General features: G+C 46.4%; 1 protein-coding gene across 6 annotated transcripts; it reads left to right on the plus strand.

The window, feature by feature from the left end:
* The first annotated feature begins 689 nt into the window (after positions 1 to 689).
* On the plus strand, positions 690 to 20,073 carry LOC132452131 (caspase recruitment domain-containing protein 10-like). 6 transcript variants are annotated; one of them, XM_060044578.1, is made up of 7 exons: positions 12,636 to 12,847; positions 14,569 to 14,809; positions 15,312 to 15,381; positions 15,589 to 15,688; positions 16,466 to 16,624; positions 16,971 to 17,082; positions 17,472 to 17,572. In XM_060044578.1, exons 2-6 carry the CDS (start codon positions 14,649 to 14,651, stop codon positions 17,015 to 17,017), a joined length of 537 nt encoding a protein of 178 aa, XP_059900561.1. In that variant the 5' UTR covers positions 12,636 to 12,847; positions 14,569 to 14,648; the 3' UTR covers positions 17,018 to 17,082; positions 17,472 to 17,572. The 6 variants fall into 6 exon arrangements, with proteins under 6 accessions (XP_059900556.1, XP_059900529.1, XP_059900561.1 ...); XM_060044573.1 differs by lacking the exons at positions 12,636 to 12,847; positions 14,569 to 14,809; positions 15,312 to 15,381 and adding exons at positions 690 to 951; positions 2,325 to 2,394; XM_060044546.1 differs by lacking the exons at positions 12,636 to 12,847; positions 14,569 to 14,809; positions 15,312 to 15,381 and adding exons at positions 2,230 to 2,394; positions 19,227 to 20,073 and having other exon boundaries at positions 17,472 to 17,587.
* Positions 20,074 to 23,233: the final 3,160 nt, after the last annotated feature.

Consider the following 23,233-nt stretch of genomic DNA (forward strand, 5'->3'; position numbering starts at 1 on the left):
TTTATTCATAAAAACAAGATCTGGTCTTCAAATCTTTTTTCCAAATATAGGTTGTCTTACAATGGGGTTTGTGTTTATATTCGGACCAATACGGTACAGCGGGCGCTCACATGACGTTAAGCATTTCCTGGTGCATAATGTGACGCTTCAGAACCTAAAATCCCGTTTCTCCCCGTTGACATGACAACACATAACCGGCGTTTTCAGAAATCTCCACTTTGGCCGGAGTTTTTAGAAATGATTGTTTTCTGTGATCAGACAGGGGGTGTTGCAGCACCCCTACTTCCCGCGGTACTGGGTGCAACTTACAGCTGAATGTAGTGCCATGTTGTTAAACGAAAACCTACGCTAGCCTGGCTCGCTCTTGCGCATCTCTGTTCGCGCTCGTGCATGATTGCGCGTCCAGGTACTTGGAATGGGTGAAGTAAGAGTCAGCGTTGAAGGAGAGGGGGTAGGAACATTTGAGTTGTGTATTTTCAAAATCTGCTGGCGTTTCGCAAATCCCATACCCAACCTTTAACAGATTCAATTAAACATGACCAAATAATCATGGACACGATCCCTGCCTTTTATTTTTGAAGCGAAGGGGCGAGCATGTCTAAAACCCACAATCCTGAAAGGACCGTGAACAATTTTGATTGAACAACAAAATATGTCGTCGCTCTCTCTCCCTCTCCCTCTCCCTCTCCCTCTCCCTCTCTCTCTCTCTCTCTCTCTCAGCCTGTGCTCCCAGCTGGCCGCGCCCTCCTTCCTGGGCGCTGACTCCTTCTACGTCCGGGTCAACCTGGACATGGACCCCAGCGGGGATGTCCCCTTCCTGGGGGCGCGCTGTGATGACATCATGCACGTGACGGACACGCGCTACCAGGGGATGTACCAGTGGCGCTGCTGCCTGCTGGACCGCTGCACCGCCCAGCCGCTGCTGGCCGGGGCCATGCCCAACTACAACAGGTAGGTCAGGGGTCACTACAACAGGTAGGGTCAGGGGTCACTACAACAGGTAGGTCAGGGGTCACTACAACAGGTAGGATCAGGGGTCACTACAACAGGTAGGGTCAGGGGTCACTACAACAGGTAGGATCAGGGGTCACTACAACAGGTAGGGTCAGGGGTCACACCCAACTACAACAGGTAGGTCAGGGGTCACTACAACAGGTAGGGTCAGGGGCCACTACATCAGGTAGGGTCACTACAGCAGGTAGGTCAGGGGTTACTACAACAGGTAGGGTCAGGGGTCACACCCAACTACAACAGGTAGGTCAGGGGTCACTACAACAGGTAGGTCAGGGGTCACTACAACAGGTAGGGTCAGGGGCCAATACAACAGGTAGGTCAGGGGTCACTACAACAGGTAGGGTCAGGGGTCACACCCAACTACAACAGGTAGGTCAGGGGTCACACCCAACTACAACAGGTAGGTCAGGGGTCACTACAACAGGTAGGGTCAGGGGTCACACCCAACTACAACAGGTAGGTCAGGGGTCACACCCAACTACAACAGGTAGGTCAGGGGTCACTACAACAGGTAGGGTCAGGGATCACACCCAACTACAACAGGTAGGGTCACACCCAACTACAACAGGTAGGGTCAGGGGTCACTACAACGGGTAGGGTCAGGGGTCACTACAACAGGTAGGGTCAGGGGACACTACAACAGGTAGGGTCAGGGGTCACTACAACAGGTAGGGTCAGGGATCACACCCAACTACAACAGGTAGGGTCAGGGGTCACTACAACAGGTAGGGTCCGGGGTCACTACAACAGGTAGGGTCAGGGGTCACTACAACAGGTAGGGTCAGGGGTCACACCCAACTACAACAGGAAGGTCAGGGGTCACTACAACAGGTAGGGTCCGGGGTCACTACAACAGGTAGGGTCAGGGGTCACTACAACAGGTAGGGTCAGGGGTCACTACAACAGGTAGGGTCAGGGATCACACCCAACTACAACAGGTAGGGTCAGGGGTCACACCCAACTACAACAGGTAGGGTCACACCCAACTACAACAGGTAGGGTCAGGGGTCACTACAACAAGTAGGGTCAGGGTTCACACCCAACTACAACAGGTAGGGTCAGGGGTCACTACAACAGGTAGGGCTAGGGGTCAGAGGTCACATGTAGATAGGGGGCAGGAAAGTGGCGAGGGAAAGGTTCTGGGTTTGCTCCCGATATCTTTGAATACAATTCTCAGATAAATAGAAAATAGATGCTGTGTCTTGCATTTCTGGTATTTCACCTGGGACATCCTGTGCGTTGTCGATAACCTTGCCAGGTGTTATGATATGTAACGCTTGTAACGGTCGATGCTCCTTTGTCCCTCTCAGGGCCCAGCAGCTGCTGCTGCTGCGACTCAGAACCATGGCCTCGGAGCAGAAGAACTTCAAGAAGAAGGTGGTGTGGTAGAAATTAAGGAGTATATTCTGTGGTGAACCATGATTGTGATGAGATCTGTGTGTCTAATAGTGGAGAAACACACGGGGCCTGGGTGTCTGGGTTCAGAACAGATGGTGCCCCTAAAAAGGAGCAGGACGCTACGGGGATAAGGCATGCTGACCTCAGCCTTGTGTTTTGGGCTATCTTTGTTGACCATTTGTTGTCTATTTGCTGACCATTCAGGTTAAGATGGATTTATGACTGAGTGGAGGCAGACACCTCAAGGAGAAGCTGCTCTGTTTGTGTGTATAAAAAGACGCCGCAGTTTGTGAACGAGAGTGACTTTGCAAACCCACTCAGGCTGTCGTCGTTGTTGTTTTTCTGCACGATAAAGTCTTTTGTCAATTCTTGCTCCGGACCCCTCGATTTCATTTCTCTCTCTCTCTCTTGAATTAGTCTAAGTGTTTTAAATCTCGATTAATCCACGACATAATTTGGCGTCACGACCAGGAGGAAATAGGGACTCGTCAGCTGCCGGGCCAGAGGACGGGACGCGAACGGATCATACGACCAGAGCTCAAGGGTAAGTTGTCTTGCCATATATAGGATAGAGTCGTTTGATCTGTTCTTGCCCCGTCTGAACGCCGAGCAGCAGGTAAAGTGTCTCTTTGATCAAACGAACTAAAATTATAGATAAACGAGCGAGTGAGAGAGACGGGAGCTCCGGAAGAGATTGACGTGTGCGCGCACATATGCCCTAGGCGCTGTGGTTCTAATGACCAAGACGCATTGTGATTCCCTATTTTGAAACGAGTAAACGAGTTGTTGTTATTTGGTGTTTTGGTGTTTTGGTTAAATAGGCTTACTGTAAGTCCTGTGACTGTCTTGTGGAGGAACGAATTAGTGGAAAGTTCTAACAAGGACAGGGCCAGCAGGCTCGCAGGTCGAAAGAAACAGACCTGTAGGATTTTTTCTGACAGTATCCTATTTGGAGTTGAGTTGTCAGTTGGGAATGAATTCAGTCGTTTTTATTTGAGGAGCTTTCTTGGGATGCTGACTAGTGAATTTTAAATGCTCATCTTGGTGCAGTTGACCTGCAGATCCTGCACCAATGATGGTGAATTTCTGATTCCGATCTTGCTATTTTGAGGAAACAGGCTTCTCGCACTTTTTGAATAGATAAGTCTCTTGGTTGGGATACCGCTTCAGGTGATTAGCTAATCCTGATCTTGGTGTTTTGAGAAGTTTCTTGTTTGTTCTTGATCTGTTCGAGTGGTTATGTATTCAGCCATTATTTTAAAAGAATGGGCTTGTCGCTTGACGTTCCGTTTGAATGAGTTTGACCCGCTAATCTTCCAATCACGCTGCAGTGTTGGATCTAAAGAAAGGGCCAGTCTGTAACTCTGATCTTGGTGCTGTGTGGCGATAGGTTCTTGTTTGAAATTCTGGTTCATCCGACTGGTCATGTGTTAACCAAAAGGCCAGTTTCTACACTCGGTCAACCTTTTATTTGTAATTAAGTACAAACAATTCGGACATTTTTTAATATAAGATAAAGAAATTGTATGAACCGGCTTATTGTCTGTATTTAAGTCGTTTTAGGATTAAGTCCTCGGAGGTTTTTACGACCCGGTTCATTTTTTGTTGTTGTTGATTCTGTCATAAATAAATTAGGTGGACAGAGAATAGTTAATTTGTTTAAATTAGTTGATAATCATAAATAAATTAGACGGATAGAGAATAGTTAATTTGTTGAAGTACTGAATAAATGTGTAAATCCTCTTTGACATCACCGCGCTGACTAACTGCACGTGCACGAGCAAACACACAGGGGACGAGCAGGAGCCTGCAGGCCAGTGTTGGGGCCACATTCCAATCTTCAGGAGGGAGACGAGCGCTTGGGAGGAGTTCACGTTTGTAGCTTAGAGATAATAAAGTATTTAAACTAACTAGTAGGATAAACTCAAATAAATTAATAATAATTAATAGTAATAATTTAAAATGGCACCAACAGCGGTAGAGATTTTGAGCAAAAATAATCCATTGCTCAGAGATGAGATAACAAGGATCTCTGAGAAATGGGAGAAAGGAACGATATGGCCCATGGGAGGGACTTTTGATCCAATAATGTGTAGGGACATGGAGGTAGTAATAAGGAACTACAAACCTAACAGAAGTGGAAAAAAGGCCTTAGAGATGAGAGACAGGGAAAGGTTAGTGCTAGCTTTGTTTGAAATGGAGGGAGAGAGGTGGCGCGCAATACAACGAGTGGCCAGAAAAATAATCACAAAGGAAGAAGAGGCTCAACCTTTGCCTCTGAAGCTTGAGCCACCGCCGTACAAACCAACTAACATGCATCCACTGATAACAGACAACGTGGAATTTAAAGGGGAAGTCACACTAGATGAAGGAGATAATAAATGTAACACACAAGGGAGGGTCAGTGGGGACCCAGGCACAGAGGAGTCTGGCTGCAGTATATCAATACAAAGCCCCCTAGTACTCCAGTCACGGGGGAAACTAAGGAGAGCACGAAGGGGAAGAAAGGTACCCGACACCCTCCCAGGTAATTATCCTATTCTAGTCAAAGGACAACATGTCCACTATCAACCGTGGGGTTCACAGGACTTGGAGGGAGTTATTTCTAAACTCCCTAACATTCACAATGGGGCGTCTAAATGGATTCGAACATTTGAGGAACTCACAGTGGGAAAGCTAATGGCAGTGGGGGACCTGAAAGCTCTGTTGGCAAGAGTATTGGGGTTATCTAAAATGGAGTCTGTACTGAGGAATGGAGGGTTGGACATAATGGACGGAATGCATGATGGGACTACACTTGATTACTACAGAGTGGCGATGTGGAACGCACTAAGAACGGAGTTCCCTACCCATATCGATCATAAAAACATGAGAGGCCTCCCCATCAATGACACAGAGAATCCTGCATCCTACCTCCAGGCCCAAGTGGACAGATGGCGCTTGGAGACGAATGAGGATCCTGAGATCCATCCTGTGTTTTCGGTCATGTTCAGAAACTCTGTGATAGAGATTCTACCTAGCCCAATCAAAGTTAAGCTAGAGGATGTGGTTGGACTGGTTACAAATAAAACTCATAGAGACTTCTGCGATCATGTGGTTCATGCAGTGGAGAAATATCGGCAAAATAAACACAAAATACAGGAACAAAGCAAAGAGGTGCAGAGGAAGCTATCTCAGCTTCAGTTGGAAGAACTCACAAAAAGAGAAAAGGAGAAGAAAAAGCAGGCTGTTGTTTCAGAGTCTGTTGATACAATATTGCAAGCCGTCCAGCAGGGCGCACCACAAACCCAACCTCCTCAACAGGCATTCCCCCCCCCAGTACAACAGCTTCAGAGCCAATGGTCACCCACTCCACCATTCATATACACCATTCAGATACACCTACATAATACTGGGAACCCAACAAATGGGAATAGGCAGAATCAGAATAAGGGGCCCAAAGGTCAGTATATAAACAATTTACAACAAGGACACCAAGGACAGTTTAGAAACAATCAACAACAAGGATCCCAAGGACAACGCAGAGGTCCTTTAATATGTTATGGGTGCAACATGGAAGGACATATTAGGAGGAATTGTTTGGCTAACCCCTATCCACCACAGCAAGGGCAGGGTAACAGCTATCAGGGAAGACAGGAACAAGGAGGTAGCTACCAGGCAGGTCCCTTTTTAGGGCAGGGATACTAGGGGTGCCCAGAGAATTCACAGGGGGAGGGTCAGCTTGTAGCAATCACAAAACAAGCTGATGAGGAACCAGTACTGCAGGTTCTGATAAATTATAGAGGCACGCCAATGATGGCCCACACTGGAGCCACTTACACTTGCGTAGGTCCAAATTATGCCTCTCACCTCACCCTGGCAGGTAAATTCACCAAAACTTTAGGATTCTCGGAACACACGCAGTTAATGCCTATGACAGCTCCAAGGATGAGAATCGGTGAATTCCTATTTTAAGTTGTATATGTGAGTGAGTGAGTGAGTGAGTGAGTGAGTGAGTGAGTGAGTGAGTGAGTGAGTGAGTGAGTGAGTGAGTGAGTGAGTGAGTGAGTGAGTGAGTGAGTGAGTGAGAAAGAGTTAGCATTGAGTTAAGTTAGAGGGGACAGATGAAGTGATTTGTGAAGAGTGAGACAAAGAAGAGGAAGAGTGTGTAGATTGGCAACGAGAAGTGACGATGAGATTGGAGAAGGCTTTCCGGTTAGAATTTTCTTTGGGGAGATTCATATCTTTCGATGGCCTTTTTAAGATTAATAAATCTAGTTTTGGAGAGTGTCCAAAAAACGAATAAACCAGAAAGGAAAGGAAAGGATTACTGAAAGTGAAAATGGTTATGGAGATTTGTGAAAGCAAAGGAAGTAGATAAAGAGAGGTAAAGAAAGTTAGAGAGAAGGAACGTAAGTAATGAAAAAACCCGCAGGTGGGGGCTGGACAGAGAGACAACAGAGAGAAAGAGATTGAATTTGCATTGTGCCTAATACATGATTTATGCGTTTGGATGTACTCTGTAATTGGTTCCTGTATGTAACCCATGTCCACTGTTTTAGAAAAAACATAGAACCACCACTGGGATTGGTGATTCTGTGGCTCTTGGAGACTCTGCATCGCGTCGGAACACCATGTGGTATAGATCATTACATCTTGGTACACAGAGCACTGGTGAGACAACAGGTTGGATCAGAGGGAGAAGGTGTTTGGAGAAGGGAGAGGAATATATTGACAGCAAAAAGGGCGGATGCGGACCGACGCAGAGGTAATAAATCAGCCGAGAGGAGGCGGGGGGACGGTTTAGCTCAGGAAGTAGAGGGTGTCTTGTAACCGAATGGTTGCTAGTTCGATCCCCATCTCCTCCTAGCTGAGTGTTGATGTGTCCCTGAGTAAGTTACATGGTAATCACAGGATTTAGGAATAATTATTTAGACTCAAACATGAGCAATTAGCGTTAAAAATTGTCTGCACACCACACTCCACAGGAGTCAATGGGTTCAATGGCGCCAGGGTAAAGTGACTCATCAAACGAGGAGCGGACCCAACCCATGGACTCTGCGTGGATAGGTGAATGTTATTTTGGTGCTTGGGCCTGACGAGGTCTGGGTGCCAAGATAACAACACAAATAAAATATTTCCTTCGAGATTATGATAAGTAATAGACAATTTATTAAAAGCAATCTTATAATTTAGAAAAACAATCGGCAATACTTAAAAATTAGATCAAATAAGTATGATAGAACGTTATCCAAATTTCTAATTTAGGTTATCCACAATGACAAATGTAATTTAAAATAAATAAGTAAAATAAAATAAGAAAGGGTGTGTGTGAGCCTTTTCTCATGTGTGTGTCAGGGCTGCCGAGGTAGGGGAGAATCCTCTCCTACTCCAAGTGACTGAGTACACAAGGGGATACACAAGCATACTTCAGATAAAACAATATGGTTAATTACTAAATAGAAACAATGTATCAATTCAGTGTTGAATAAACTAGTTAAGATCAACATAGAGGATTTGGGTTTGGTATAGTAGTGAATCAAAATATGGAAAACACTAAATGCAAGCAATAGGTAGAATAAAAGGTATAATTAGGTCGTCCAATTCAAATAGATAGTGAAGGGCAATCGGGTAGTATTATGAAGAGAATTGTGATTTTGAGCAATGGTTAAGACAAAAATGAGTCGCCCAATATTGAAGATGCAAGTTTTAATATTGTGATTTTTGTTTTCTTTCACATCTCCCTAGTTAAGGACAATAGGTGGATTGACGCTACATCTGCTGGGAAGGAGACATACATGCTATGTTGTCAAATTGGATTCGGAAGTAGTGGGTTTACCTTCAAATGCCACTAATACTGCTGCAACACTTTAATCATTTTAACTCTGATAAATTATCTTTTGTTTTATAGTCGCCCTGATTTGTATTCATTACGCACACATATGGTTGCATAAGGCAGATGCGGCTGATGACTCCATCCCTCCACTTTGCGATCTATACCACCATATAGGTGGGGATTGATCGTATCCCAGGTACGGCATCCTGCAATAAGCCAGTATGGAAGGCTGGTTAGCCAACGACGGGTAAGATCCCACCTTGAAGCCCGGGACAACCTAATTCAGGCACAGTCACGATTACTTGGCAGAGTCACTGTGAGCACTGGCTCACTTGATCATGGAGTGACGGACTGCAACCATCATAGGAAAAGCCGGCTGATGAAAGGTGGAGGGGGAACAGGAGTCAGATATGTCAGCTCTGGCAGCAGAGGTCGTCTTGAAACGGGGCATGTCGCGTTTTATTTCATTTTATTTTACCTTTGTGGCATAGAAGGCCACTAACGCATGTACGTTTTTTCGGCTTAGTGCATGACCTCGGAACAGCGTGGTTTCGGGCTGCTGATGGTAAACCCACCCATATTGGGCTTAGGATTTGGACATACTGGTTTCGATTTCCCTTCCCAAAAGATTGGTTTCAGTTTACTGATGCTTAAGGTTAGACTTTCGACGTTGGATGCACCAACGGCGTTATTAGATTTGTTTATCATTTAATGTGCATGGTTTTGACCATTGCGCAAGGGGGGAGGTATTGAGGAGAATTAGTAAAAATTTTGAAAACAAGGTTTTGCTTCACCATACTTGCAAACAATGATTGACATCCAGCTAAATGAGTGTGAAATATTTGAAAAAACAGTGTTCAACAGATGGGTAGAAGCAGTCCCATCAGAAGACCAAAGTGCGGCTACGGTAATCAAGTTTTTGACTAAGAGAAGTCATGCCAAGGTTTGGAATTCCGTCACAAATTAGCTCAGGCGACAGAGCAGCGTTTATTCAGAAAACAATCAAACAAGTGATTTAACATCTGCATGTCAAACAAAGATTAGGCTATGTCTACATTCCTCAAACCACAAGGTATGGTGGAGAGAGGAATGGGACGCTTAAGACAAAGATTAACAAAATTTGTGTACTAAATTAAAGAACTAATGCACTACGACTGACACTAATGAGTTATCGCATGAAAACTAACCGAGCGACGCATCTAACCCCGCATGAAATGTTTACGGGTCGACCCATGCCTTCATCTGTCATTCGAGGGCCTCACAAAGGTCCTCCATTGGAACAATTGAAAACTGAATTAAGACGCTATTTGGGACAACTAACTGGCATACACAGGCTTATTTTTCAACAAGAGAAAGACAGAGTTCCAGAGTTGGAGAAGGAGCCACCAAGGGGGGTGGAGCCAGGTGACCAAGTGTATCTCAGGATGTTCAGGAGAAAGTGGAACTAGCCCAGGAGAGAAGGACCATACAAAGTCACCAACGCAACACCAACAGCCATCCAAGTGGAAGGAAGTGCCACGTGGTATCATCTCAACCACTGCACAAAAACCGCTCAACCCAAGTCCAGGGATGAGTGTGAGGAGGAGGAGCCAGACGCAGACACACCTGGGGCTGACCAGCCGCCCCAGGACCAGATCCAGTCGAGCCAAGAGATTCAGCAACATGATGTTGCTGAAAATGGGGAGCCTGTTTCTGATCCTTTACGGGTTGTGCCAGATTCCGCTGGCACAAGCACAGACCCCGAGGAAGGATGAAACCACGGAGACAACACAGACCTGGAAGAGCCAGGAATCAGGGGCTGGTACTGAAGGAAGCCTAAGAGAAACACAGGACAATCCGGCCCCAACTCACTCAGGAATAGTCAACAAGAAAGGGAAAATAGTCTTATATGCTCAGATACCACCGCGAGACCAAATTAATGAATTTGTGTTTACTGTTATGTCGGATAACCAACCGTTATGTGCATTAACCTTCCACCAGAATCGTGAACATGTGCACAGGAAAAATCGGTGTGAAGTAAATATCCAATTTAATCCAATGAAATGGTGTTTAACAGTAACGTCAAGAATACATGGGGCTATAACAGAAAGTATCTGGTTAAACATTTGATAGATCTTTTTGCCTTAAACAGGTTTAAAATCCTGAGAATTATACAGGTTGAGATTCCTGAACATGCTTAAAGGTTTTTAATGATGATCAAATGTAGTGCAAAATATAGCCTAAACGACTGTTATGTTTTTGTTGTGATCTTATCTTACAAAAAAGGGGGGATGTGTGGTAGAAATTAAGGAGTATATTCTGTGGTGAACCATGATTGTGATGAGATCTGTGTGTCTAATAGTGGAGAAACACACGGGGCCTGGGTGTCTGGGTTCAGAACAGATGGTGCCCCTAAAAAGGAGCAGGACGCTACGGGGATAAGGCATGCTGACCTCAGCCTTGTGTTTTGGGCTATCTTTGTTGACCATTTGTTGTCTATTTGCTGACCATTCAGGTTAAGATGGATTTATGACTGAGTGGAGGCAGACACCTCAAGGAGAAGCTGCTCTGTTTGTGTGTATAAAAAGACGCTGCAGTTTGTGAACGAGAGTGACTTTGCAAACCCACTCAGGCTGTCGTCGTTGTTGTTTTTCTGCACGATAAAGTCTTTTGTCAATTCTTGCTCCGGACCCCTCGATTTCATTTCTCTCTCTCTCTCTTGAATTAGTCTAAGTGTTTTAAATCTCGATTAATCCACGACAGTGGTACGTCTGCCCGCCTCAAGGCTACTGACACAAGCTCAGGAGGTAGAGGGGGATGGCTGGTAACCTCCGGTTACCAGCCATCCCGGGTGACCCTGAGCAAGACGCCTCTACCTGATTGCTCTTGACGAGCTGGATGTTGCCATGGATGAAAGCGTCAGCAAAATCCCCTTCATTTAAAAAAGTAGAATGTGTGTTCTCTCCTGCAGCTCTCCAGGAAGGCGGCGGCCCGGCGGGTGCGTCTGGTGAAGGCCGTGGCTCCGGGCGCCGGGGGCCCGGAGGTCCTCTACACGCTGAGCCACCGTAAGATGATCAGTCGATACGCAGATGACACCCTGATTCACGCACAATGTTATCATCACTGTTCAGCCTTCAGGCTGGGTTTCATGTGTTGACTTTGTGCCAATGGGTGTGTGATATGTGTGTGTTTTCCTGCGTGTGTGTGTCTATTTCTTGTGTGTGTGTGTGCGTATGCATGTCTATATGTGTGTCTGTTTACGTGTGTGTGTGTGTGAGTCTGTGGGTGCGTGTGTGTGTGTTTGTTTGTGTGTGTGTAAATGTGTGTGTGTCTGTATCTGTGTGTGCGTGTGTGTCTATATATATATATGTGTGTGTGTGTGTGTCTAAATACGTGTATGTCTCTATATGTGTCTGTGTCTATATGTGTATGTGTGGGTCTATATGTGTGTGTGTGTGTGTGCATGTACTTACTTAGGCCTTTAAGTTCCCAAAGGAACATAGGCCATCGACAAAACCCCTCCATCCTCTCCTGTCTTGGGCCCTCCGCTCCAGTTGAGGCCAGGACAGCCCTTCTTTCTTCATTTCCTGTTCTGTGGTTCTTCTCCAGGTGGTTCTCAGTCTGCCTCTCTTCCTCTTGCCCTGTGGGTTCCAGGTTAGGGCTTGCTTCGTGATTGACTTCTGTCTTCTAAGTGTATGGCCTATCCACTTCCATTTCCTCCTCCGGATTTGGGTTTCTATTGTTTCTTGTTTGGTGAGTTCCCACAGGTTGGCGTTTGAGATGCAGCAGAACAGCTAGTGCTCGTTTTACACCAAACGCAAGTTTTAGCCACTGGGGGACCATAGGCAGGCTAGGGGAACTCATATTTATGTTAGAAAACCTCATAAAGTGAGATTTTCATGTCATGGGACCTTTAAAGTGAGGGAGGGAGGACTGCTTGCTTGCTTACCGTATGCCTGCTTGCACTGTTAGTGGCGTATGGTGTGATGAGAGTGAGTATGTGACCCATAATTATGTGAATTGTTACAAATCCACCAGTGGCAGCATTGTCCTTTGAAAACTGGTGGGCAGCATGTCTTGGACTACATGGGGAGAAGGAAAGGATGCAAAGCCAATTGGTCAAATCAGGCCTAATCTTGATTTGTAAAACTAAATAAAAAAATCTGGGCCAAGCATTGGGCCTATATTTGCCCTCAATGACTGAAGCTATTGGTTGTAATTTGGCAACGTTTATTTTCAGCTATAATTGACCAAATGTGATGCCATTTAAAATGCATCATGCTCTGAATCATTCACTAACATCCTTTCCACAATATCAAACATAATGGTCAGAGTAAAAAATTAAAAGAACAACAAGAACATTATTTCACAACATTGTTTGAGGCAAATGTGGATGTTAATGGATGTTTCAGAATGTTGGTCATGGTGTGTGTGTGTGTGTGTGTGTGTGTGTGTGTGTGTGAGTGTGTGTGTGTGTGTGCGTGCGTGCATGTACGTGTGTGTGTGTGTGTGAGCAGCTGCAGCAGGTCCTGTCGGGCGGGGACAGTTTGCTGCTGTCTCAGTGCACAGCGGAGGTGGCCCACTTCTCCCTGCAGTGGTGGACGCAGCCCGCCTCCCTGCAGCACCGCGCCAACCCAGAGGGTAAGGGGGACCGGGCTCACACACCGGGAACGTTTGCTGTCTGTTATCTGACTTCATTACTACACAGAAATATTGCAGACTGCTTCTTTAAACAAATGAACAGAAACCACACACACACACACACAACCGATCACAGATCACCAAATCAACGTTTTAACTAACAAACCAGGGGCCCTATCTTGCATCCGGCGCAAGTGACTTAGTCACTGGTGCATGTGTCGTTGCTAGTTTACAACTGGCGCAGAGCGTTCTTTTCCCACCACCGCCACTCGGCGGTAAATTAGGGATTGATCATGCGCCCCAAGGGGCGGTTCGGCGGAAGGAGGAGGCGTGTTCTGGCGCAAACGGTATTTTGCCGTTTCTGAATACCATTGTGCTAATGACCAGGAAATACCTGGTTTAAAGTCAGTGGCGCGTTGTTCAGATGCTATTTTAAGGGCGCATGCATACATGCGCATGCGATGCATACGGATTGCTTGTGCACCTCGCGCATACACTTTGCTTCTCCCATCTACCTAGCCGCACATTCTTGGGAAATTATTTGGGAAAGAACAGCTGATGCAGCGGTAATAAGTTGTACTTTTAAATCAATGCATCTGCAAACACTGTACAGCAAACACATATTTTCTTGACAGAGACATCGTGTAGGCCTACATGCCCATAACTTTTAGGATTGATGAGTATTTGATCGTGAAAAACATTGTTTTACCGCGAGTGAGTGTTAAAAAGAATGAATGAATGCGGGCGCGCGTGTGTGCTCTGTTTAAACACACGCAAACTAAACACGTAACGCATAATACAATCAATGGCAATGTCTATTACCGCGGGGACACATGCATATTAGGATAGCATACAATACTGATAAGAAACAATGTTTATAATGTATTGCGTATATCATTAAATAGAACCACAGTTACCGCATATCATATGTTATATCATATACGTTTTCTTTGCCGAAATTTATTTGAGGACTCAGTATTTCTGCAGTTGTTGAAGAAAACCCCTTATTCCATGTGTGAATTAGGCCATATTATTTGGCAATAAACTGAGCCATTTGCAGTTTGAAATTCATGTGCATCTGTCTCATCGGAGACTGCAGACGCGCTGTCAAAATATCAACTCGTCTGATTCAAATGCGCTCATGGCTCTTAAAGGGGATGGGAGCTGGCACTCTCATTGTTTTGTTGGACGTTACGCCCAAACCACACCTACGGGTAACTAGGCTGCTTCAGACCAACCCTTTTGACACTTGCGCCGCGACGCAAGTGTCATTTATCCGCCTGTAAAATAGCGATAGCGCCGTAGAACCGCCCACAAAGCTACTTGCGCTTTGCGCTTCCCACTTGCGTTTCAGACCGTTAAAATAGGGCCCCAGAACTCCATGTCATGTCTCTCAGGAGACATGATGATGATGTCATTGTGAGGAACCGTGGGATCAGGGGAGTTGTTTGACAGATTTAACTGTCAGGTAATCCCCAATTCCCAGTGTGGATTACCCATGCTTATAATGTATTCTCTTTTATTATTGTAAGACTCTTGATGATCAAAGATTAAGCAAATGGTGTTTATAACATCTAGCTACAAAGCATACAATTATTCTCTCTCTCTCTCTCTCTCTCTCTCTCTCTCTCTCTCTCTCTCTCTCTCTCTCTCTCTCTCTCTCTCTCTCTCTCTCTCTCTCTCTCTCCCCCTCCCTCCCTTTCTCTCTCTCTCCCCCTCAGCCTACGCCACCCTGTGCTCCCAGCTGGCCGCGCCCTCCTTCCTGGGCGCTGACTCCTTCTACGTCCGGGTCAACCTGGACATGGACCCCAGCGGGGACGTCCCCTTCCTGGGGGCGCGCTGTGATGACATCATGCACGTGACGGACACGCGGTACCAGGGGAAGTACCAGTGGCGCTGCTGCCTGCTGGACCGCTGCACCGCCCAGCCGCTGCTGGCCGGGGCCATGCCCAACTACAACAGGTAGGTCAGGGGTCAGGGGTCACTACAACAGGTAGGGTCAGGGGTCACACCCAACTACAACAGGTAGGTCAGGGGTCACTACAACAGGTAGGGTCAGGGGTCACACCCAACTACAACAGGTAGGTCAGGGGTCACTACAACAGGTAGGGTCAGGGGTCACTACAACAGGTAGGGTCAAGGGTCACACCCAACTACAACAGGTAGGTCAGGGGTCACTACAACAGGTAGGGTCAGGGGTCACTACAACAGGTAGGGTCAGGGGTCACTACAACAGGTAGGTCAGGAAGCAGTGGTCACTACAACAGGTAGGGTCAGGGGCCACTACAACAGGGAGGGTCAGGGGTCACACCCAACTACAACAGGTAGGGTCAGGGGTCACTACGACAGGTAGGGTCAGGGGTCACACCGAACTACAACAGGTAGGGTCAGGGTTGTCGATACACTTGCCAGGTGTTATGATATGTAACGCTTGTAACGGTCGATGCTCCGTTGTCCCTCTCAGGGCCCAGCAGCTGCTGCTGCTGCGACTCAGAACCATGGCCTCGGAGCAGAAGAAATTCAAGAAGAAGGTGGTACGTCTGCCCGCCTCAAGGCTACTGACACAAGCTCAGGAGGTAGAGCGGGATGGCTGGTAACCTCCGGTTACCAGCCATCTCGAGGTGACCCTGAGCAAGACGCCTCTACCTGACTGCTCCTGACAAGCTGGCTGTTGCCTTGGATGAAAGCATCAGCAAAATCCCCTTCATTTAAAAAAGTAGAATGTGTGTTCTCTCCTGCAGCTCTCCAGGAAGGCGGTGGCCCGGCGGGTGCGTCTGGTGAAGGCCGTGGCTCCGGGCGCCGGGGGCCCGTCCACCCAGGTCCTCTACACGCTGAGCCACCGTAAGATGATCAGTCGATACGCAGATGACACCCTGATTCACGCACAATGTTATCATCACTGTTCAGCCTTCAGTCTGGGTTTCATGTGTTGACTTTGTGCCAATGGGTGTGTGTTTATGTGTGTGTTTTCCTGCGTGTGTGTGTCTATTTCTTTTGTGTGTATGTGTGTGCGCATGCATGTCTATACGTGTGTCTGTTTACATGTGTGTGTGTCTGTATCTGTGTGTGTGCGTGTGTGTCTATATATATGTGTCTAAATACGTGTATGTCTCTATATGTGTCTGTGTCTATATGTGTATGTGTGGGTCTATATGTGTGTGTGTGTGTGTGTGTGTCTATATGTGTGTGTGTGTGTGTGCATGTGTGTGTGTCTATATGTGTATGTGTGTGTGTGTGTGTGTGTGTGTGTGTATGTGTGTGTGTCTATATGTGTGTGTGTGTGTGTGTGTGTATTTGTGTGTGTCTATATGTGTGTGTGTGTGTGTGTGTGTGTGTGTATGTCTATATGTGTGTGTGTGTGTGTGTGTCTATATGTGTGTGTGTGTCTGTGTGTGTGTGTCTATATGTGTGTGTGTGTGTGTGTGTCTATACGTGTGTCTGTGTCTCTACGTGTGTGTGTGTGTGTCTCTAAGTGTGTCTGTGTCTCTACTTGTGTGTGTGTGTGTCTATACGTGTGTGTGTGTGTGTGTGTCTGTGTCTCTACGTGTGTGTGTGTGTCTGTGTGTGTGTGTGTGTCTATACGTGTGTCTGTGTCTCTATGCCCCCCCCCCCTCCCAGGCCAGGAGGAGCAGCTGATCCCCTACAGCCTGGTGCAGCCGGTGCAGGCGGGGGCGCGGCGGCCGGTTCTCTTCTCCCCCTCGCCGCTCTCCAGGGGGCTCATAGAGCAGCTGCTGCAGCCCGCCATGTCCCAGCTGCAGTTCAACACCTGCCCTCCAGGTGAGCTACATACACACGCACGCACAAACGCACACACATACACACACACACTCAAATACACACACAACAATACACTGACAAATAGATACACACACACACACACACATAATGTTATCTCTCAGTGTTATCTGTCAAGCACTTTTGAAGCTGTAGATTGCGAGATATTGCAACCAACAACAGAAACTATCCATATTTGGTACATTGAGAGCTCATTGTTATTCATTCCTTAATAGCTTTTTAATAGCTTTTCAAATGAATAAAAAATGTCCAACGGTTCCTCTCAAGCTTCTCAAACAGGGATTCATGGATGCCGCCTGTATACACTCCTTTCCCTTATGTGCTGCAGAACCCATCCCGGCCACGAGAGGTGCCAGAAACACGTGTTTATGCTGAACCCCTCGATTCCAGACGACTCTCTGGGCATCAGGCTGCAGTCCATACAAGACATCGTCAGCCAGGTGAACCAGCGCCGGGGACTGTACTTCATAGTTAAATTACCTCCAGGGTACCTGTACTTCAAAGTTGAAGTAGCTCCACTTCCAGGGTATCTGTACTTCAAGGTTAAAGTACCTCCAGGGTACTGGTCCTTCGAATCTTAAAGTACCTCCACTTCCGGGGAATCTGTACTTCAGAGTAAAAGTTCCTCCAGAGTACAAGTTCTTTAAAAAAAATCTTTTACATGTACTTCAAAGTAAAGGTATCTCCAGTACAGTACCTGTCTTAAGGGTACACTTTTCTTCTGGTTTCCATATCAGGATAAGATAAGATGTACCAGACAAATAACAGGAAAGTGATTTCTTCATCTTTATTTCTTTCCCCCCCTTTCCCCCTATCTCTCTTCTCTCAGGATAAGCACTGTCTGCTGGAGCTCAGCCTGGCCAATGTGCAGGGCCTGCTGAAGCAGGGAGTGTACCCAATCGTCATCCACATCCAGCCCAAGAACAAGAAGTACGGGAGACTGAAGTATGCATCGCTGCCTCAGTCCCCTCATGCCAACCCTGACTCTAACTCTGACCCTAAACAAATCAGAACACAATGTCATCGTTAATGAGACAAACAGAACAGACTGTTTAGACATTCTGTGCAAGTCAGACGATTTGAGGTTGAAAAGGTGGAAGTTTAGTGTAGAGTTTAGGATCTTTGAATTGTTTGGTTTTTACCGTCTGCAGTCGACCTGTGAGTACCTTTTGATGACAGCATCTGCTCAAGGCTGTATCATAACTTAATTGTTGCTGATCGAGATTGGGGAGCTGATCCACCAAATGACTGCGACATCAACCACACCCCATCCCTCCTAAGGCACCTGGTCATCGGCTTCTCGCTTCAGCTAAACGGGTTATTAGAGCTCATTATCACAACGCTACTGAACTGGAATGAGCCTAAAAAACAATCTTACAGGGTATTTACTAGTGATGCGCGAGAGGGCGTTTTTTTAACACCCGCCCCAACCCGCCCCAAGACATTTTCCAAACCGCCCCGCCCGACCCGTGGGGAATTCTGAAGCGGCCCGCCCGACCCTCCCAATTTGACCCGCAAAAAAATAAAAATAATAATAACAAATAAAATAAAAGGCCTGGGGCTGAGGCTTATGCCTAATTTAACACGTAACTAAATGAGAAGGATTTGCGCTAAATTCGCATTATTGTGAAACTTCAACGGCAGGTCTACATCAAACAACAACAACAACGACAGCTTTACGCAATTATTTATTGAAGAACTGTTAACAAATGCGTGGAAGACATAGCCTATGTCTATCTATGATGTTCCCACAAACAGACACATAGCGCAGGCAATGCACACGCACTAACTCTCAAAACTATCAAAGGCAATGTAGCCCAGATATATGACAATCTGATTAACTCATAGCGCAGTTTTGTCTAAAACAAAAGTGGAACAGCCACTTCATAACAAGTATCACACTCAATAGTTAACCTGACTACGAGGTTCCTACAAAATAAAATAAATAAATAAATAAACTAACATCAACGCAATGTAACCATAATAGGCTATGACAACGACTTTTTAGTGCAATTTTGTGTAAAGAAAAGTGGAGCAGCCGCTTAATAACAAGTAGCCCACAAGGTTTCTACAAAATAAAACTCAAAAATATGATAGGCTACATAGAACTACTGGTCCACTGTTTTATGTCAGCTGTTTGGAAGCACTGTGGAGAAATAGGATGGCATCAACGGTGTCTGCCTAACTCAGACGACTAGCAGGAGTGGGAGCTTTGAGTGCAATAACTTTGTGACAGTGGGATGTATGCAAATGATAAGTTCTGTAGGCTAACGCAAAATTGCGATTTCACCTATGTATTCCAAAAGTTCCGGGTTGCGAGTTTTGGCTTTTTTGACCCGCCCCACCCGAACCCGCGATACTTAGAGAAAACTGCTACCCAACCCACCCGGCCCGCGGGTGCCCGCGGGTAATTGGGTAACCCGCGCATCACTAGTATTTACTCTAAACCAATCTTTTGCGGACAGATTGTATTGGTTAGGGATGTTTGAGTGAAGCCAGGAGAGATGGTTAAAATTGATTGATCACACCGATTGGTTTTGTCTTTCGACCCATCTTAATCAATCTTCACCTGGCACTCCTACAGGAAGTGGTTTCCCCAGTGCGGAGAGGAGAAGTTGATTGAGGATCTGTGTCGGAGGGAGGAACTGCAGCTGGAGACTCTTCCACTGTTCCACCACACGCTGGAGCCCAGCCGCTGGAGCAGCACGGACGACCTGCTGTCCGCCATCCGCAGTGCCATCGACAGCCAACAGAGGGCGGTAGCCTGGGTGGAATTTGAGAGACTGCAGTAACCGCAGCCGGCCGCCATACGCAGTGCCATCCAGGACCAGCAGAGGGCGTGGCGCAGGTGGAAGTACCGTCCTTAGCCAGTAGAGGGCACTGGGATTGGTGGAACTGGACAGACTTCAGTAACTGCAAGGCAGGTTATTGACCAGTAGGCGACACATGCACCTCGCCCACAAAAAAGGAAATTTGGCATTTCATAGGATTTAAACCACTGCAGTCTTTTTTAATCAAACGACTGCAAAACCTTTGTTTGTAGATAGATTATCGGATGTGTTATTGTCCTATTGCGGTTGCTATATATGTAAATTCATTCATTTAAATTAATAGGGCTATTGGCACAACAGTACCAATACTTGGTACTGTTTTGTTCTGGGGCTGACAGCGGCTGGCACAGTCCACCAGAACAGACGTTCTCACAGAGCCTTTCACTCACTCTGGCAGCGTCTTTAGAGGGCCATGGGGGTAGATTACCAGGCTGTATACCTCAAAGATTCACTCAGGTGTTATTCTCATCCAATCCAGAACCGGCCAAGGAAATAACTCTTCGGATCTGTATTTTTTTTAATCTGTTGACCAGGTTAAAGTTCAAATAGTTTCACTTTGTGTTTGTACAAATGCACAACCTTAAAACTTTGTTTTTTCTATTTTATTGTCCGTTGCCTTTCTTGACAGATGTGTAGGGGCCTACTCATTGAATGTGATTAACGGACATTAACCGATTTCAGTATCTGAATACCTTTTTAACAGCAACCCATTAAAGTGTAGTTGAGAAGAGTGTCACAGAATCCAAATTACAACCAATAAACCAACCTCTCTTCTCTCCACGATAGCGAATCTGACCAAACGACCAACCTCAGACGGTATGTGGTGCAGCAGTTTATTGGGATCGAGCACAGCTGGGATGGATTATGCTAGCTAGTGTACAGTTCTTTACACCGATTGGGGTCCTAACAGATTCAGGTGGTTGACTTAGGGCCTGTAAACGGCCAATGCTGATTTTATGTTTTAACATAGCATTTAGTGTTAGGGTTACTCTTACCTCTTATTACCTAAATGTTTTATATAGCATGCGTCCTGTGGTCATAACACAGCATGCATTATATGTTAAATACAAGTTACAACCAATATTATGAATTCTAATTATTCTAAGAGACATTATGAATCAAATAACAATGAGCATGCATATATGTATGCATTTTAAAGATAATATTTCAACATGAGTATATAAAATGTCATTTACCTTTCAACGAATTGTAGGAAGCGCTATGCATGATGTCATGTCACTGGCGGCCTCCCTCCCTCGGCTTTCTCCCTCCCCCTACCCCCTCCAAGCTGGGACTCTTAAATCGACGCCATTTCGCCCGGGGCGGGACTTTACGTCCTACGCCACTCGCTATGGGTGTGCGTGTGTGCGCGTAGCCGTTTGTCTCAGGGATCTGTGCACGAACTCCCTTGCACTACAGGATTACGAGCGTCAGTGTCGTTCGCGATGGAGGGTGGGTGACATTCCTACAGTCTGTGATGATAGGCTATATTTCTACAAAGGAGTTACTATTACTAGCGATTAACATGACGAAACAACACGAACTAAGCTAACATTAGACTATAGCCATACCAGATTACGCCATACCAGCTAACCCTAACTATTTATATTAAACTCTGAACCATTTTGCAACGGGCAACTGTTTGTTGGTGTGTCTAACACAATATTTCTTACAATAACACAAAGTCCAAAGTTTTGATGACTCCAGTAGGAAACTTAAGATACCTAGAGAAATGCGTGAGTGCTCACAAAACATCAACAAGTCAGCAGTGTGGTACAGGGTGGTCATTTCTGATATACAGTACAAAAGCTGAAACTATTAGCCAGGAGTGGGAAAGATGCAGACGCAGACGTGGGAAGCAATAATGCCGCGTTTCCACTGCAGGGTGCGGAACGGATCGGATCGCAAAGGTGCGGATCGGGTCGCGTTTCCACCGCCAAAAGTGGGCATGACCCGGACTTTGCCGTACCCGTTCTGGCCTCGTTCTCGGGACTCCTCCGTTGGGGTACCGAAAACGAGACGAGACGCCTGAAAGGGTCCCGGGAAATTCTAGCTACACACCCCCTCCGTTGATTGGTCGACAGAATCATCACTTCCGGGTGACGCGGGGATACAAACAAAACAAACAGTAGCCTCAAGGTATTATTCTTTACAATTAACATGTCGCGTAAAACGCTTGCTTGGGCGAACAAGGAGGTGGAGACGTTCGTCTGCATTCTTGGGGAGGAAGACGTTGTTTACGATGTTTACGTAGCTGCCGCGGCGATCGACATCCGGCCTACCACCAAGGGTACTGTCGGCAGTGGAAACACGACCTCGGAACTGAGCTGGGCCCCGTTTCCCGATATCGATGGATCTTCGCTCGTAAGATCATTCTCCCGATTGATCTTTCGAACCATCGATAATTTCTTTGTCGCGTTTCCCGAAACTCCTCTTAACGTGAACGCGCATTCGCTGCACTCACGACGTCGTAGGATTGTAACTGTCTACTGACACGGTGCTGAAATGGGCTCCGTAGGAGGGGGAGACGCAGGAATGTCGCAGGAAAATTGTGTTAAAAAGGGTTAAAATATCTCCCCATCAAGGACAACAGCAGAGTAGCCTACGAAAAAAATAGACTGCAATTATATGAATGCTAAAGACATTAAAACACAATTGATTAGGCTTAAGCCGACATATATCAGTCCTAATCCTGAATGCACTGTGCGTTTCACGGCATTTTCCCCCCTGAAATAATTCCATATGACAAAAAATTAAAAATAGCTTGTGTGACAACTACATTTATCTTAATGGGCTGATTTCTGAAACATGCTTTGCGCAGCAAAGAGAGCCGACTTAATCTGATTCCGCATAAAGTTTCCTTGATTGATCATTTGATGTGTGCTAGCGCTCCGTGCGCAAGAGGGAGAGGAAGAGAGAGAGAGAGAGAGAGGCCGAGGCGTCCCCGGAGTCCCCTTGTTGCGTTCAATGGCCGAATCCGGGACTACTTTGACCCCCTCGAGGTCTACAGCGCTACAGGATGCCCAGGGAGGCCATTAGACAGCTGCTTGGGGCGATCAGGCAAGACCTCAGACGTGCTACAAGGTGGAGCTTTGCACTCACACCGCAAGTGCAGCTCTTGGCCGCCCTTCGATTCTACGCCACAAGGAGCTTCCTGCAGGTGGTAGGAGATGGCCAGGGCCTGTGCAAGGCGTCAGTGTGCAGATCGGTCCAGGCAGTGACATACAGCCTCCTTCGTCTCGTACCGCGACACGTCCGTTTCCACAGCAGAGACGAGATTTGCGACCCAAGAGAACTTTTTTCGGTCGTTCCGCATCCCACAAGTGGCCGGAGTCGTGGATGGAACTTTGATTCCAATTCTCACGCCCCACGTTGATGGCCACGTCTACATCTGTCGGAAGGGATATGCCGCTGTCAACTGCCAGGTGGTGTGCGACCATCAGGGCATCATCCTGGATGTCGTAGCGAGATGGCCTGGAAGCACTCACGACTCCTTCGTGCTCCGCGAGTCCTCCATCGGACATATCCCAGCCTTTTGCCTGCTCCTTTTGCCGTTCTTTTTTTTTTCATTTCTTTCTTTCATTCATTTTTTTTTTTTTTTCATTTCTTTCATTCATTTTTTTTTTCTTTCATTTCTTTCATTCATTATTTTGTTTAATTTTTAATTGTTGGGGTTATTTTAGGCTATGTTCTATGAGTAGCCTATGTCACAGTCTGCACAAATCCCCCCACTTTCTCTCACATATTCTGAGTGCCCTGC

The sequence above is a fragment of the Gadus macrocephalus genome, chromosome 2, assembly GCF_031168955.1.
Source record: "Gadus macrocephalus chromosome 2, ASM3116895v1".
In the NCBI taxonomy this organism is placed as follows: Eukaryota; Metazoa; Chordata; class Actinopteri; order Gadiformes; family Gadidae; genus Gadus; species Gadus macrocephalus.

Excerpts from the sequence above, each read along its gene's own strand:
- LOC132452131 (XM_060044546.1), top strand. The coding sequence starts at position 2,304 with ATGCTCCTTTGTCCCTCTCAGGGCCCAGCAGCTGCTGCTGCTGCGACT. Across the intron at positions 16,625-16,970 it reads GTTCAACACCTGCCCTCCAG|AACCCATCCCGGCCACGAGA; the intron begins GTGAGCTACATA and ends TATGTGCTGCAG. Across the intron at positions 17,083-17,471 it reads TACAAGACATCGTCAGCCAG|GATAAGCACTGTCTGCTGGA; the intron begins GTGAACCAGCGC and ends CTCTTCTCTCAG.